Genomic DNA, 18,991 nt, shown 5'->3' on the forward strand with positions numbered 1-18,991 from the left:
GAGATCAGGTTGGAGGCAGATGCCTCCAGCTTGGTTATTGTCTATTCAGAAGGATCAGTTCTTAACAGGGAAAAAACTGCAGTCTCTGATGGCATAACCGGACTTTCGGTGTTTTTTTTTTGCATGTAGTCTACTGATGATTTTCAACAAAACTGATTACAAAAGTTGAAAACTAATTTTTATACAAATTTATAAAAGCGAATTATTTAGAAAGTTTTCTGTCACTTATTATGCCTGTTTTTGTTCAATAAAACAGAGATCAATTAGTTAAAGACTGGACAGTTTCTGTATAACTTCAAGGTTGGTTAAAATTTCTAAGTTGTTATACATGCATAAAAAAAAACTTAGGATTTTTAGTGCAGTGCCCAAGGGTTTCGACCTTGGATCTCTCCCGGGGTGAATGAATTTATATATAACATACGGGATTTTATTTTTTCCACTCTAAATTGCAACTTCTACCAATATAAAATTGTACAATTAACTTTTTCATTGTTTAAACAAAAAATATTAAGAAATGAATAAGAGAGCATAATCTTTCGTATGAAATCATTTTTTTAGTTATACGTTAAATTTTACTTAAATAGATAAAGACAAACATCTTCCCAACATTTCGTCTGCTATGGATGTGATGTTTCACAGAAATTTAGCTACAAAAAAAATTATAAATATATGTAACTCCTTACGCTTTTGCACTTCATATGAGGAGGCTACATTGTATGAAGCTTTAACAAGTTTTGTAAGTCCAACAGTAATAAAACCAGGAACTTTTTTCAATTTGTACATGATAATACTGATTTCAATATTAGCACTATAGATGGTAAAGGAGCGTTCCATTAAATGGGAATTATTAAAACATTTACTCCAAGTGATGAGCCTTGACAACCTATCATATGTTTAAAGACTTCCATCTGAATCTGAATTTGCTAAAAAAGTTCATATACCTCTTCAAATATGTTCAGCTTCTGCAGGTGCAGATTTTGCGAACATAATAATCAAGTTATCTGATGTCAAACCGATCATTAAGACATTTACTAAAAATAGACAATTGAATAGTCTTTGACATATTTGAAACTCCAAAACAATCATGAATTTCCAGGATGGAATGGATTTATGTATTTATTAACTAATGCGTGTGATTTTCATACGTCGGGCAATTATTTTTTTTACCATTTATTAATACAGCTCGTAGTGATTATAACACAATTTACACTGCTATGGATTATACTGTGGTATAGCATGCCTACAGTGCAATGACAACAGCTGTTTTAAATACTGCGCCGATGATTCAAATCGATAAAATAGAATACGATATTTGATGTTTGAAAATATTTAAATGAACAAATATTTGAAAACAATTTTTTTCTTTAAATATTCATTATCTGCTTATTTTTTATAGGTAATTACTTATAATTTACTTGTATGTTATAGTAATATAAAATAATATTTGATTCTTTTATGTAAACTATTTAAATAAATAAATATTTTGTAAATTATTTTATTTTCTTATTTGTACATCAAAAATTTACTTATTTTTGTAATAGATTTGTCTTTTATTATTAAAAAAAAAAATTCTGTAGCATAATATGTGTTATAGTATATAAAGCTACTGCAAATCATTTTTTTCTGTTATAAAATCAAATGAACAACTTTTAAATGGGTAGAGATTATTATTTATATTATTTGTAACACATTCCCGTAAAATTCATTTAATTTCATCTTCCCCCCTGAGAAATCCGATGTCTTAAAGTTTTTAACGTCCCAGGCACTACACTACTTACTCATAATTTATTTGTGGGTACCCCCATAAAAAGCATTAAATTAGCTTCAAAAAAGTCTTCAAATAATCATACTTTTATTCATTTGACTGCCTTTTTTTTAGAGCTTTGTTTAAGGATTTAAAGTTGAGTGAAGATAACATTGCAAAAGTAGTTCCTGCTCGGATTTCTTCCATGGACATTCATCCTCATCCCCAGAATGTAATTGTCTGTGCAGGGAGCAAGTATGGGGTCCATGGGCTTCTGGAATGTAGTAAGTGCTAATATGCATTGATTTATTCATTGAAAAGTTGCTTCTATAGTTAAAAAACTTTAACAATGAATAATAGCCATAGTTAGTGAAATGGACTTTTTAGTGGTGTATAATTCTATAACTTGAAACAAATGTATAAGTTATAAGAAATTTTAATAAAATACAGTCGACTCCTGCTACAACGAGATTCAACTTACGTGAATGGCTATTACACAACTTTTTCCCCGAGTAGCGAATTTTCGAGCTGACGTGAGTTCCTCGTCCACAACAGGAATTTTTTTGGAAGGAAGTATCGATTTCATAATTGACAACTAAATATTGATTTCGTGAATGTTATTTTATCTCTTTAGCATCACTGACGGCAAAAGTTCTCACATCAAATTAATCTACACGTTGTTAGTGTATCAAATAACCACTCTGCATCTTTCATTTATTTATTTTATTTTTCATTCTAAACATTAAAGTTGATGAAATATAATGGCACCTTAGTGCGCTGTTTCATCAAATGTTTGTGAAAATGGGAGGGGGGGGGGGACTAGAAAGTTTCTGAAAAAAAAAATAGTTTAAGAGTTATATATGCTTAACAACTACAAAACGTTGATGGTAGCAATGCAATGGGTGTGAGTGAATCGTCCATACGTACAATTAAAAGTCAAAACGAAAAGATACTCGTAAAAATTCAGAACTTAGTTTCATGGGCGGATTTACGGGGGGTCAGAGGGGGGCAATGCCCCCCCCCAGTTTTGGGAGGACTTTATGTAGTAACAACACATTTTCCAAAAATTAAAAAAAAAATCATTATTTTTTCGTTTTTGAATAGTTCAGAAGAGCATGGGTGGATTTATAGGGGGGGGGGCAAAGGGGACAATGCTCCCCAGTTTTGGGAGGAGTTTGTATAGTAACAACTTATCTTCCAAAATCTTATAACAAAAAAAAATCATGATTTTTTCTTTTTTGAATAGGAAATTAAACTTTATTTTTTCTTTTAAACTTAAAATAGCCGTTTCTTACAAAGTTTGAGCAATACTGTACAAGTGTATAATCTACTACTCAATTTCAGAGGCTGGAAAGTGCAAATTATTGATAGGTTCTAAAATCCCTGAAAAGATTGGCGCAGTATAGCCTACAAGGGCTCTTGAACCAAAAACCCAATCTAACCAACCAAACCTTGAAAATAATTAGACAAATCTTTGAAACTCCTAAGCAAAGTGTGCTTCAATTTTATTTCTTATCAAGTGTATAAATTAAGAATTGTTTGAATGGGTAGTATGTTACTCTCTTGATACCTATTCTCTAAATCTGCACCATTTCCTTTAAAGTATTAACTTGCATCACAAAGCACTTTTAAAGCGTAAAACTTAAAAAAAAAAATTATTTGCCTATTATTTCCAAATAACCCTTATAAGAATTCAAAATGCAGAATTTTATATCCATTTTAGATAATTTCCTCCGGGGGAGTAACCCCCGGGCCCCCTAAAAATGGAGATATTCTATATCCCACTTAAAAGGGAGCACTGCATTACTCTCTTATTACCAACCCCCTCTCTTTTAAGGTAAATTTAAAAAGGACAGCATGATTACACACAGTAATGAAAACGACACATAAAAAAGTAAAGAATGGCCTTACGCGTCACAGAAAACAGACAAAAACATGGGAAGGGGGGGAGGGCAATTAAAAATGTTGCTCCAAAAAAAAAAAAAAAAAAAAAACCTGCCCCCCCAGAAACTCAGTCCTAAATCCGCTTATGCTTAGTTTCAATATTGAAGCTTGCAGAGTTTAAGCAAAGAAGACTATGAAAATGGAAGCGAAATTTCGACTTACGCGAGGAGTCTTGGAACGCATCCCTCGCGTAAGTCAGGACTTGACTGTATTCTCTTCATGTAACAAGGTCATGAAATTTTTTATGAAGTCATGAGAAAGTCTTGGAATTTTTTCACCCGAATAGAGTATGAACCGTGAAAGTTGGAATGTTAGTGGAAGATAGTTTTAAACCTTTAACCCTTGATTTATTTTCCTTTTCTTTTTTTTTACAGTTGGCAGACTCTGAACCTTTCTTATGTCATACTCATTCTGAAGGTATAACTAATGTAAAATTTAATCCATTTGATGCAAGCAAATTGATAAGCTCCAGTTATGATTGTACTTTGCGTTGTGGTGACATGGAGAAAGAAATGTTTGAAGAGGTAGCTTTTGTTGAGATTCTGCTTCCACTTAAAATTTATGTAAATACTCAAACACTTAAGTGCACATATACATATGAGGCAGTGAGAAGCAAAAAGATGTAAGTGGCAAAATTAAAAATTTGGAGATAACCAGTACAAATAGTAGGAGAACGTCTCTTCTGTCTTGGGGCAAGAGATAGTACTAGTCGCCCTGGTAGGTGCTGCTGTATAGCATGATTTAGAAAAAAAAATTAATGAGAGTCTACCTAAGAAGTTATCTTTATATGCGTTTTACTAAAAACTTGAAAATGTCCACTTACATCCCTTGCTTCTCACTGCCTCATATGTTGTTATATGTATGTTTTCTTTTTCCTTAAATAAATTCAGTAAATATGCAATGTCAGTTGTTCTGGGGAACTGCATATTTACTGAATAAGTTATATCCAGTAATAAAAATTGACATTTATTGCTTGCAATATTCTTTAAAAGGCATCAGTACTTCTTTAGTCTCAGGATAAAACCCATAACTATGTGCACACCTTGTTCCTTATTATTCTACAGTTTAATTTATGTAGCTGCTGATGTCAAAAAAAGCTTGAATTTGTAAATATTTAAGTATAACCAGAGATGGGGTTTTTATTTGTATATTTTCAAAAATGTCCTTTAAAATATTTAACATCCTACAGTATTCACTGTATTATGTAATGGTTAACTCAGGGTTTTCAAACTTTTTCGACTCGCTGCACCCTTTGAAGAGTTAGAACTTTTTCACTGCACCTAACTCTATCTCCATTATATAAGGTAAGTGCACCAAATAAAACCACCCTGAGTTTCATAAGCTAGTGGATCGCTTATTTATGATTAAATTGGCTCCAGCTTTTGCTTAATCCCCAGATAAAAATTAAGAAAAAAATTAAGTGAAAATTTTAAGTTTTAATTTTGTTTTTCAGCAGTTTTGGCAAAGAAAGACGGTTTAACCCTGTTAGGAACATAAATTATTCTACAGGAACAATAAATAACTTTTTTTTTTCAAACTAGTATACCTATAGTGGTCCATGTATAAAGAAAACTTACTGTAAAATAAGGTCAGAAAGTTTTGACTTTACTTTTCTGTAATAACTTCTGTTACCTGGTTTCTGTTTGTTTTTCTTGCTTGGTAATTAGAAACTGCTTTTTGATAACACTTTATTATCAGTTAATGTTTCTGATGACCACGAAGTCATGATCCAGCCATAAATATATATTGATACTGTGGACACTTCACGGAACCCTTCATCTCTGCCTATGGCACCACAAGATGGTGGAGCACCCAGTTTGATAACCCCTGGTTTAACTGATAACTATTTTAACTCATGCTATATTTTTTGAGTCGTAAAAATCACATTAAGGTGATAGGGGTCTTTCAGATGAGTAAAAATTGGTCAAACAAACAGTTTTTCATTTATTATATTTCTAAAAACTAGACCTTTAGCTGAACTGTTTAAAAAAAAAAGTTAATCAGTGGATGGTGAAGTTATGACACTTTTTGTGGCAGCCACGCAGGACCATGCCGAGGGAGGGAGGGGGGGGGGGCAATCGCCCTGGGCACCACGAAATGAAGGGGCACCTTGCGGCGCCCCTCGTTTTTACGGAACATGACGACTTTCACACGAAAACGACATTTTTCCAAGGGGCGCTTTGCGGCACCCCTCATTGTATAAAATGCCCCGATTGTATAAAATTAGGGGTGCCTTGCGCTGTCCCCTCATTTCGTGTATCATAGATACAGTCATAGACACACAAAATAGGGATTCATTGCAATGATTCTCTATTTTTTCCTAGGACACGAAATTATTCCTCTCTCTCTAAGTCTCCAAACCATCCGTTTCCTTTCTATCATAGAAGCAGATACAATTTCTGGGAATATAACTGTTTAGAATCAATCAAAAGTACATCTCTCTTGGCTAGTTCTCACCAAATTTGCTTGAATTCTGCTCTTGCGTGCAATGACGTAAATATAAAATTTTTTTAAAAGAACACATTCAAAAAACGAAAAAAAAAGCAAAAAAAAAAAATTTTTTTTTGGTTGGATAGGAAAAAAAGGTCAAAAGTTGTTCGGTCAAAATTTTGAGCAGTTAGTTTTAAAAACGCGATTATAGGCCATGTTTATTGACATTACGGTAAGGGTTCAGAGAATCTTTCCGATCAATTATTTTTTAAATAGATTGAAATCAATTCCTTCTCCCCCTGCAAGTGTTCAAAATTGAAGTTTCAAAAACGCAACTTTAGACAAACTATGAATATTTATGGACGTTAGAATCTGGAGCATTTCCCAGGAAAATTGTTTAAAATTATGGTTTAAAAACTTTAAGCCATGTTTTGCATTCAGGAGCAATTCCACTTAAGTTTTTTGTAAGTGTCGTTTAAAAAATCCATTGCTTGTGATATTAAAGAAAGGCGGCATTGGGACTCCTGCACGAATATTTTCTCAAACTCAAGTTTTAAAATTTAATTTGTAAGACCATGTTTTGTAATATTAGGGCCAGTGATTTTTCGAAATTAGAGCTCCAAAAACGCCATTCTGAGCGATTTTCGATGTTGTTGAGCATTTGTGTGCTTCTTCCTAAAACTTACAAGTATTTCATGCAAAAGAATAACAGCCTTGTTTATAATATATATGAAAGCTGGTATTAAGTTGGTACAAGTAATACTAAAAAACTCTTGAAAAGAATCATTGGATGAATCTAGATCGAAATTCAATTTTGAGGTAATTTACTTCGATAAATACATTTTCTATTTATAATCAGCAAATTATTTATTCGTGCAGGCATCGCAGCGTTCCTATATTCCTATATTTTCCTATATTTCTGAAAAAGGTTCCTATTTTCCTATAATTCCTATATTTTCCTATATTTTCAGTTTCCGCTTCCTTTTTTTTTTTTTTTTTACTTTTCCCCCGACTTTTTGCTACTGCATTTCCGCGAGCGACGCGCAGACGCCATTTTATCTAAGCAGGGCTCCCAAATGGTCCGCTTTTCCCGCCAAAGTTCGTTTTTTATGGTAAAGTCCGCTTTTTAACATTTCAGTCTGATTAGTCCGCTTTTACATAGTTTTTACTTAAATATCACATTTTAATTTTTTCATTTCGTTAAAAGTTACTGTACACCCAAACACGCCGCCGCAGCGCGTGTTAAACCAAGTTCGTACGCCCATTAAAAAAACCTTGAAAGGTTATTGAAAAAAAAAAAGGTCTTTTTTTTTTTTTTCTAGTGCTTGAAAACGTATGAAAAGTTTCTTTATTGCTTGAATTCTTTCAAAAATCATTGGATTGTGTTTCAATAGTGCAATTTTCTGAACATATATATACTCGGTTTCATTTATCGCGAAAAATTGTTTTCGTGTTTAAGGTTTCAATCCCTTTGCATCTTGTTAATATTTTGATGTTTGTACAATCCAAAGTGATTTTGCATGACCTTAGCTTAGCTTATTTTTCGTTTAATTTCAATAATTAACGAAGGAATTATTTTGGAAACTATGGCAACATTGAACTTACTCGGATTTCGCGGAAAAATGCTTCTCGCGTTTGAAATTTCAATCCTTTTGCATCTTGTAAATATTTTGATGTGTTCCACAATTGGAAGTTATTTTAACATATGCTACCTTAGTTTAGTTTATTTTTCGTTTAATTTTGGTAATTAAAGAAGGGAAAAATTTGGAAACCATGACAACATTGAACTTATTTGTACTTCGCGGAAAATTGCATCTCGCGTTTGAAATTTCAATCCTTTTGCATCTTGTGAACATTTTGATGTTTTTGACAATTGGAAGTTATTTTGACATATGCTGATATAGATTAGCTTATTTTTCATTTAATTTCAATAATTAACGGAGGAATTATTTTGGAAGCCATGGCAACATTGTACTTACTCGGATTTCGCGGAAAAATGCTTCTCGCGTTTGAAATTTCAATCCTTTTGCATCTTGTAATTATTTTAATGTGTTTCACAATTGGAAGTTATTTTGACATATACTACGTTAGTTTAGCGTATTTTTCGTTTAATTTCAATAATTAACGAAGGAATTATTTTAGAAACCACGGTAACATTGAGCTTATTCGGACTTCGCGGAAAATTGCTTCTCGCGTTTGAAATTTCAATCCTTTTGCATCTTGTAAACATTTTGATGTATTTGACAATTGGAAGTATTTTGACATATGCTACGTTAGTTTAGCGTATTTTTCTTTTAATTTTAGTAATTAACGAAGGAAAAAATTTGGAAAACATGACAACATTGAGCTTATTCGGACTTCGCGGGAAATTGCATCTCGCGTTTGAAATTTCAATACTTTTGCATCTTGTAAATATTTTGATGTTTTTGACAATTGGAAGTTATTTTGACATATGCTGCTATAGATTAGCTTATTTTTCATTTAATTTCAATAATTAACGAAGGAAATATTTTTAACCCATGGCAACATTGAACTTACTCGGATTTCGCGGAAAAATGCTTCTCGCGTTTGAAATTTCAATCCTTTTGCATCTTGTAAATATTTTGATGTGTTTCACAATTGGAAATTATTTTGACATATGCTACGTTAGTTTAGCGAATTTTTCGTTTAATTTCAATAATTGACGAAGGAATTACTTCGGAAACCATGGTAACATTGAGCTTATTCGGACTTCGCAGAAAATTGCTTCTTGCGTTTGAAATTTCAATCCTTTTGCATCTTGTTAATATTTTGATGCTTTTTACAATCCAAAGTGATTTTGACATGACCTTAGCTTAGCTTATTTTTCGTTTAATTTCAATAATTAATGAAGAAATTATTTTTGAAACCATGGCAACATTGAACTTACTCGGATTTCGCGGAAAAATGCTTCTCGTGTTTGAAATTTCAATCCTTTTGCATCTTGTAAATATTTTGATGTGTTCCACAATTGGAAGTTATTTTAACATATGCTACCTTAGTTTAGTTTATTTTTCGTTTAATTTTGGTAATTAAAGAAGGAAAAAATTTGGAAACCATGACAACATTGAGCTTATTCGGACTTCACGGAAAATTGCATCTCGCGTTTGAAATTTCAATCCTTTTGCATCTTATAAATATTTTGATGTGTTCCACAATTGGAAGTTATTTTGACATATGCTACTTTAGATTAGCTTATTTTTCATTTAATTTCAAAAATTAACGAAGGAATTATTTTGGAAGCCACGCTAACATTGAACTTACTCGGACTTCGCGGAAAATTGCTTTTTGTGTTTGAAATTTCAATCTTTTTGAATCATGTAAATGTTGAAATATTTTTCCCAATCGAATGTTATTTTCCCATATGCCAGCTTAGATTAGCATGTTTTATGTTTAATTTAGTAGAAAATAAATGTTTTATGGGAAACATGCCAACATTGAACTTGGTTCGTGAAAATATGCTTCTGTGAGCTTTCAATAGTTTTGCATCTTATAAATATTTTTATATTTATGACAATTAGAAGTTATTTTGACATGATACGTTTTAATTTTTATTTAAATAACTAAAAAATTAATAATTTTTGTGTTTAATTCGAGTTTATTTAGTTTTTCAAACTTAATTTTGATTATTCTTCGCTTATTTTCGTTTATTACTGTTTTTTTGTTTGGGGGGGGGGATATTAAATTTAAATAATTGAGTACATAGTATTTTAAAGTAGCATTTGTATATGAAACAAAGTTGAAGTATGTAATTACATCAAGTTGAATTTGTGTACATCATTTCATTGTCATGATGCCTGCTGTTGTTCTCATGTGCCAGCTAGGCTGGCAATTTGGGGTGCGCTGCTTCATTTTTCCAACCGCACTGTCATTTGGTGTGAAGTCCGACTTCCACAGTACACACATGTCATAAGGACCAGTTTATAGGGTAGGCAATTATTCACAGCATAACATTAGATTCACACTAAGAAAGGACAAAAGAAAGTACGTCCATGCCCGAGCCGGGATTCGAACCCGGACCTTCCTGTCACAGTCAAACGTCTCTGACCACTAGACAAGGCAGGCGGCATGATGCCTGCTAAGGGGGGATTTGTTCCCCCCCCCCCATAAAAGTTCAAAGCACTCATGGCCCTGCAATCATGGAGTAATTTTTTAATGTAAGCTTTATGATTCTTGAAAATATACTTTGAATATGAAAATTGCAAAACTAAGCCTCATGTGATCTGCTTCCCTTTGTGATTGAGCATTTCAGACATTTTTAGGAAAACTTTGAATACAGTAGATCTGTTTGGTGTGTGATAGATTCATATCGGTTGTGAAGGGTATAATGCTATTAAGAAGCATTACAAGACAGAAAAACACAAAAATAATTTTAAACTAAGGAAAGATGAAGCACAGCTTCATCTATCCATCTGTAGGACTACCAGCAACCCCCCCCCCCCCTCCCATCCAAATGTTTGTGTAAATAATATTATTATTCAATGGATAAAAAGAACAGTTGTGCAGAAGATAAAGAAATTGTATCATTAAAAATCTCAGTATTATGGTTAATTAACAAATTATCTTCATGGATTTAGCAGCAGGCAGCTAATTTGCCTTTTGGTGCTTCCTTGAAATTAAATGAATGGTCCTCCAAAGGTCATCTTTTTAATCCTAATTGGTCCTCTTTAGTCCTCTTTTTAATTGAAAATGGTCTCCTTCCTTTTCTAAAGCTAAAATGTGTTGAGTGCCCTGTACCGTGTTTCTTCCTGAGTGGAGCAGTGTTTGACTTTAGCTCGTCTCTGCAGCTCAATAATGAGCTCATGAAGCTCCTGCGCAAGTCCTCAAAACTTCATTTTCGAACTCGGCGTCGATGAACTTGGGCGATCATGATGGGCGCATGGGCAGTGTAGGTTTTGATGATGTCATTCTAGGAAGGGCTCTCCGGCCACTTACCGTTTCAGGTCTCCACACGCACGATTTTTTTCTTTTTTCGGAACTTTGCGTTTGGCTACGGTTGCAATTATTGCTACTTGCGGGATAGCTCATCTCAACTTCGATTGTTTTGGTTTTAATTGTGTGGAATGTAGGTGCTGCAGTTCGCGTATCAACTAAACGTTCATTTTAATAATAATGCCTCCGAAGAGGCCGCACAGCCAAGTTTTCAAAAAAGAATACGCAAAGCTGTTCTCGATTTTAAAAGAATTGAGGAAGTCGGAAAGGCATGCACACTTTGGGGTCGTTCCAGACACAAATTGGGTCCGCTTTGCGGCCCCTTCACACATTTACGCATCGTAAAAGCGGCCCCATTCACAAAATTCCACATTCAAAAGCAGCTCATTCACAAAATAAATATACAAACAACATACTAATAGGGTAAATCTGGAGCTATCATTTTTTTTCCAACCGGAAAGCTACCGGACCAGCAGCTACGTGTGAAACATAGTCGCCATATTTGGTCATTCACGGGATGGAATCAGACAAGATGCTTAAGTGCTTAAAATTCTGAGAACAAAGCAGAATTGTATTTTTAGACTTATTTATGCGTATGTATTGCACTTCTGTCAGGTAGTGTTATTACATGTTTTTAATCAAATAGTAGTGCAGTCGAACCTGTTTATCTCGAACCTGCCTATTTCGAAAACCTCTCTGTGTCGAAGTTTTTCATTTTCCCTGCACATAAAGTATTAATTCAATGTTTCCCCCCATGTTTGTCTTGAATGCAATTTTCTGAAAACCTGCATAACTCGAATTTCGACTTAAGTGTCTTTCTTGAATTCCATCCACAACAATCTTTATTGACTGGAATTTGGAGACAGAAAGCACTTTTCTTAATATTAGCAGTCACATAATCCTCCAGAATTAAAACTTTATGTACAAAAAGCAAGTTTTCCAGCAATTAAATCCATTCTGAAACTGAGAGGAAGGGGACATTGTTGATTAGTAAAATTGCTCCCAAAGTTTTACTTTCGAGTCATTGCTCCAATTACTTATTTTTAGAACTTTTTTCAAAACTTCTGTATCTCGAAGCCTCCATATCTCGAATTTTTCTTATGTGCCGTAAAATTAGAGATAGACAGGTTCGACTGTATTGCATTTTGAAAAAAAAATGTCCTACTGGCCTGCCTTGTTATAAAAATTCCTGTATGTTCTCTTTTTTTATTTTCAAAATGTTCCTATATTATTTCGAAAAATTTCTATATTGTTTGCAAAAAATTCCTATATTTTCCATCGAATTCCTATATTTATTTCAGAAAATTCCTATATTTTCTATCCAATTCCTATATTTTTTTCAGAAAATTCCTATATTTTCCTATATTTTTGTTGGCAAATGTCACTTCTATCCCTGTTCGTGTTCTTAGTTAGAACAATATGAATAACCAACTCAGTTTTGATTGTTTGTTTTTTATCTATTGGGATAACATTTTACTAGATAAATAATTGGATTTTCAACATTTCCCTTTTTTCGAAAAGTTTTTGGGGCATTAATGTTTTACAAATATTCGAAACAGATTCATAGCTTTTGTTTTAATTTGTACTATGCATAGCCCTTTGATTGTTCTGTTCATTAGTATGTAAAAAAAATAAGTATCGATTATGATTTGATGTTATAACTAACTTTGATTGTTCTGTTCATTAGTATGTAAAAAAAATAAGTATCAATTATGATTTGATGTTATAACTAACTTGATTTTTCTGTGTGTATAAGGGGAGGGGGGGCGTCAGGAAACTTTCGCTCCGTGCGCCATCTGCTCTTCAGACGGCCCTGCAGCTACGCCCCTTTTTTTACTAAAAAATGCACATAAAATGCATGTACAAAAAATGCATATAATGTTTTACTTTTTAATATTAATACCATTTCAAATGAATCATAAGGCCTTATTTGTGGTGAATTTGTATTAAAAATTAAATTGTATTCAATAATGAAATTTGCAACCGTAAAAACAGAAAATGTTGGTTTTCTCAAAAGTCCAATGTAATGAGTTATTATTTAAATTTGTTAAAAATGTTATGCAAAGTAATTAAGAGGTTTGTTAACATTTTGTTGAGAAAGATTTTTATGTTTGGTTAGTTTCGTGGAATATAAAGTTGGCTCTCTGTTTAACGACTTTCAAGGGACCACAAAAATCGTCCTTAAGTAGAAAGTGTCCTTAAATAGAATGCTTTTTAACACTGTAGTGCACCATCTGGGACCGTAAAAAGCCATCGTTAAATAGGGAAAGTCATTAAATAGAGCGTTGTTAAACAGAGAGCCAACTGTATTTGCTATATTTTATTGAAATATGGATATTTTACCGAAAACATCTACTTTTTAGCTTTTTTCCATTTATCTTTATTACAAAATTTGGAAAAAGTACTTCAAACACCTATTCTTGGCTGTTTTACGTATCATATTTAGCTAGTATTTTATGATTTTGATGAAATTTTATACCCTAGGAGTAATACAAAAAAAGCGTTAAAAAATCAAAATTTAAATTTAAAAAAAAATAAATTTTAAAACATTTCAGTGAAATTTTATATTTGAGTTGGTTTTTGCATTATATAACTATGCTGAAAACTTCAAAGAAATTCATTGAAAATTACTATAAAAAAAAATTGAAACCCCCTTATCGCCTTAAAAAACCAAAGGTATCAATATAATTTATCTTTACAATTTGTTAAGAAAAAAAAAAGCCTGATGAAACGTATTATGGACATGCTGCCTTAGTGCTTCAGACAGGAAATTTCCAAATGTTGGCCAACGTGTTATATTTCATTTTGTTGGTTCCACATAATCTAAAGTTTCCTGTCACAGGTTCAGATTCAAGCATGAATATATATTTAATTTTCATTATGTAATATTAGTTCTAGTTTTTTTAATCATTGTTTAAACTAGGTTGAATTAGATTCTTCAATATACATTTTGCTATAGAAATTTTAACTCCATTTTATTACTTGCTCATTACATGTCAATTAACTATTTTTGAAGTATTTATTTTCATGCAGACTATTTTTCTGGTAATATGAAGTAATAGCAGTCCTGGGAAATTAAGGGTTTTGCAAAATACAAAAATGATTTTCGCTGATTTTTATGTTACTTGGGCTGCTGGTTTTGAAAATGACCTCCATTTTTGCCCATCACTTCAGAATTTTTCGTACCATTCATTTCTATTTTTGTTAAAAGCGCACTTCGAAAAGAATTATCTTGAATCATTTTGCATGCATTACCTAATAAGAGTGGGGTTTTTTCTGTTTAAATATGTGGAAAATAACTGGCCCTTGGTTATTCCCATTTATTTTTCAGCAGCAATTTGTTTATTGATTTAAGTGGATGAAAATCCCTGCTACCAGATTGCATGCACCACCCCTGGTTCAGAAAAACAAAAAATACCGTACAATCGATCCTTGTACATACTCTGACATCTTTGAAAGCAACCTAAGCTTCTTTTTCTTTTGCTGTCATACTAGATTCAAATTATTTATCCTCCTCAAGCTTGTAGATATATGAACCAACAAAAATCCTTCTTTCAACTTGGATTCTGATAAACCTGGAAGCTTCTTTTACAAGTATTTCAAACAAGTGGTATCTTCTGCTGCCTTGGCAAACTAATTCATTAAACTCAATTTTATATGCAGAGCCAGTAACAATACATTTTTTTTTTTTTGACTCAAGTAAATTGTTCTGAATTGCATTCTTGGCGCTTGTCTTATGATCTTTGGTTAAAAGTCCCTCATGAAGACATCTATATTTTTCTCTCTTGGGAGGTGTGTGAACTAATATAAGGATTTTTTTGATACTATCATTAGATTGCTGCAGGAAGGGAGAGACAACATGGGAGAAGTGTCACAGACAGGTGATCTGTAGGTTTCAGGTTGCACCACTGTAAAAAGCTAATATATATATATATATATATATATATATATATATATAGTAAAGTATATGGTTTCACATACACGGATAGCACAGAAATAAGTGTATGTAACAACGAAGATAAACAACAATAACAACAACAACAATAAACTTGGAACATTAAAAAATAAACTAAGAACATTAAAAATAATGAAATCATGGGTATTAATCTGCTGCTACGTTTACGAAGAGCTGGAGCAGCTGGCATATTAAATATTCTGCAAGGTTTCTGTGCGGGTCAGTATCATACATGCAGCAAAAAGTATGTGTATTTGAGTTAACGAACTTATATGTGTAGCTACGTATTAGGCTTAATACAGTAAGCAGAAAAATTATAAATCGTTGTATATGCTTATTGTTTGGATAAAATGCTACGAGTTTTAAACGTATAAATAATATGCGTAAGGCCTATTAGTAATATGCTGTCATGTATTACCAACCCCCCAGCTCTGACCTGCAAAATAAAAAAGAAAAATTACATACCACATGATTTCGAACGTTTCGTCGACAACAATGTCTATGTCTAGGTATCCATTTGCCAGAGACTAAAGATCCAATGCCTCGCCAATCGAACAGGTCGCTGCGGCAGGGCATCCAAAAAGCATCTTCCTTTCGAAAGGATTTCAGCGCTCTTTATCATCAAAGTTACCCAGTAACACTGTTGCCAAATCGCAGTTGTTTGGGTGGAAACTAAATCTGTCCATGTTAAAGAAAAGATTTCTTGAACAAATTAAGATAATAAAATTGGCAGGATAAAAATTGTAATAATAGAGATTTGCAGCAAATGTGAAGATTTGTTTATTAAATTGAGAATTGTTACTACAAATTTTAAAAAATCTGCTGAGCTGTCCAATTATGATATTAATGAAGACCTTTTTATGTAAATTGCTGTGCCAATGTGGCATACTTTTTGTATAAAATTGAAGTTATCTTTTTTATCATAAATATCTGTAATAAGGTTAGAATCAACAATCTGAAAGAAATGTCCAGAAAATCAGCAGACAGAAAGTTATCATTGGCTTTATTGAGTTGTAGATTTTGTGGATAGATTAAAGTGAAAATATCTTCCATACTTTTGTTGAAGATAAAGATGTCGTCTATATACCTAAAAATATCATGTTTTTTGTTATAATGTACTGTGTATTTAAATTCATAGAAAAAAAGATACAAATTAGCAGCAGTGCTAGAATAGTTAGTGCCCATGCCTATTCCATGTATTTGTTTAAAAGTAAAGTTGTTGAAAGTCACAAAATTGTTAAAGAAACAGAAATGACAAAGACTATTGAAAAAATTCCTGCCGAAGCCCAATTCATCACCGATGCAAAAAACGTCAAATAGTTTCAACAAAGTTGTATATAAATCTTCGATGGAAATGTTGCGGAATAGATTCTCAAAGTCAAATGTGTAAATTGATTTAGGTGTGCGTTGTAGATTTTTAATGATTTCGAAACTGTTGCCAATGCACCAGAAATAACTTGTATTCATAAATTTAACTTTCAGAAACTCATAGATTTTTTTCAAAATAAATTGTAATTTGATGTTGATATTTTTGCCAAAACTTCTTGTAGTAGAACAAATGAAACGAAATTTAACTGGTGATTTGTGGAATTTGGGCGTCATAAATATGAAAGGCAGGGTTTGACAATTTGAAATGGTAAAACTGTATGAAAAATTTGACTTGCAAAGTTTATTGTTTGCAATAAACTGTTTAATGATCACATCTGTAGAAAGGTTCGATTTTTCGTAATAAAGAGACGAGTTAAGTTCTTGTAAGACTTGTTTAACGTAGAAATGTTTGCAATTGGGCGTCATAAATATGAAAGGCAGGGTTTGACAATTTGAAATGGTAAAACTGTATGAAAAATTCGACTTGCAAAGTTTATTGTATGCAATAAACTGTTTAATGATCACATCTGTAGAAAGATTCGATTTTTCGTAATAAAGAGACGAGTTAAGTTCTTGTAAGACTTGTTTAACGTAGAAATGTTTGCAATTTTGCTGCATGTATGATACTGACCCGCACAGAAACCTTGCAGAATATTTAATATGCCAGCTGCTCCAGCTCTTCGTAAATTCTTCTTTTGCAGATTAATACCCATGATCAGGGCCGTATCCAGAGGGGGGGCCTGACGGGCCCGGGCCCCCCCGAAACTCGAAATGTTTTGTACCGTAAAACAGAAGGTTTTTTTTTTAATTCCTAATGTCAGAAAAGGAAAATAACAAAGTTTTTTTTTATTCTTAATTTTGCTACTGTTCAAAATTTATAATATTTTGCAGAAATACAGAAAAAGCAGTTCTAGTTCTCATTAGCTGCAAGACATACTTCAAATTTAGACCTTTAATTAGGACTTCCTGCTCTCTTTCCCAATTCAATTCAGGGCAGTATAGGGTTAAAGCATGCCCTTTGTCAGTTTGGTAGATTTTTCAGTTTGGTAGACTTTTCAAGTCTACCAAAGTCTTTTTTTTTGGGGGGGGGGAGGGGGCCCTCCATATTGTTTACCCATATTTTCAACCCTAGGTTTAAAAATATTGGGCCCTATTTAAGCTTGGGCCCGGGCCAACAGGTGTTCCTTCTCCCCTCTGTGCACGACCCTGCCCTCCTCCCCCTAAAACTCTTATAAAACTTACACTGCAATGGTTTCGAGCCGGGGACTCCCCAAAGGCTGGGCCCCTAGTTTCCGATTAGGAGAGTATCTTGTTACCAAGATGTGCCAAATTCAGCTCCTTTATACATCCTGAGTAAAAAATGCAAAAATCACGATTTTCGCGTTTTTGTAGCATAATTTTCAAGATCATTTTTGTGACTGATATGTTTCTTGTCTTACATTTATTTAATGCCGAATTCAGTATCATGGAAGTTCTTTTGTTATTGCTTGTTTTTTTTTCTTACTTCTACTGCATACTATTAATACAGTAAAACCTTTAAAGTTGACCACCTTTGTAAGTTGACCACCTGTCTAAGTTGACCACTTTTGTCAGGAACGGATGAATTAGTCCTATCCTACATAATGGAGGAAAACCTCTGTAACTTGACCACCTCTCTATATTGACCACCTGTCTATCTTGACCACTAATATACACCAGCTTTGGTTTGGAGTATTGTAAAAAACCCTTTGTAAGTTGACCACTTGGCAAAAGCATTAGATTGTACTAAAAGTTTATTCAGTTATGCGTCAAATAAGCAAATAGACATTTAAGAAAAAACCTATGAATATTTATGTTTCCATCGAAAAACATTGGGCTAATCTTAAGTAATGCGCCTAACTTGAATAAGGAGTTATTTTGTTGATAAGTAGATTACCATGGTTACAAATGTACAAGAAAAAATCAAATGAAGAATTTGAGTCACTTTTAACTTGTTATGAATTTTTAGGAATTGTTAATTTCAAGTAAGTAGTTTTTCATAAGCAATGAGACAATTTTTTTTTTGATCGCTTTACAGAAATTTTAAATTTGTATGATACCTTACACGTCATTCTGGTAAATAATCTCTAAAAATATTTAAATAACATTTTTTCTTATTGTTTTGAAGTAATGTTAAACAATGAAAGTGAGTTTAAAACATTCCAATTAGTTAAAAAATGAATGCATGGGGCAAGAAATGACAAAAAAAAAGTTTTCAGTACTACCCTGTACCCTCTATAAGTTGACCACCTGTCTAAGTTGACCACCAAAGTACTGCACCGCAAGCGGTCAACTTACACAGGTTTCACTGTACCTTTAGTATGAGAAAAAAAAAAAAAAACACCTAAGTACTCTACTCTCTTTCATTTTCTGCACTACTTGTGATTGAAAAAAAAAAAGTTTGTTTCAAGAAATATTTCATTGCATTTATTTTTAACTTAAAACAGGTGTGTCTTACAAAGTTATAATCATTTTGTAAGACTGTGCAATCAACTTTTGAAAAGTGTGAATAAAGAGCTTCAAATAATTTCACCTGTTCAAGAGTCTTTGAAAATTATTAAAGTTTTTGAAATTCCTTGAAA

The 18,991-nt window shown here is 32.7% G+C and overlaps 1 protein-coding gene across 1 annotated transcript in view; it reads left to right on the forward strand.

Moving 5' to 3' along the window:
• LOC129229359 (WD repeat-containing protein 76-like) overlaps positions 1-18,991 on the forward strand; it is a 75,206-nt gene that overhangs the window by 24,247 nt on the left and 31,968 nt on the right. Inside the window, 3 exon segments of the mRNA XM_054863688.1 lie at positions 1,893-2,003; positions 2,005-2,028; positions 4,063-4,212. Of these exon segments, the coding sequence (XP_054719663.1) occupies positions 1,893-2,003; positions 2,005-2,028; positions 4,063-4,212 (285 nt within the window).

The sequence above is a fragment of the Uloborus diversus genome, chromosome 1 (genome assembly GCF_026930045.1).
Source record: "Uloborus diversus isolate 005 chromosome 1, Udiv.v.3.1, whole genome shotgun sequence".
Lineage (NCBI taxonomy): Eukaryota > Metazoa > Arthropoda > Arachnida > Araneae > Uloboridae > Uloborus > Uloborus diversus.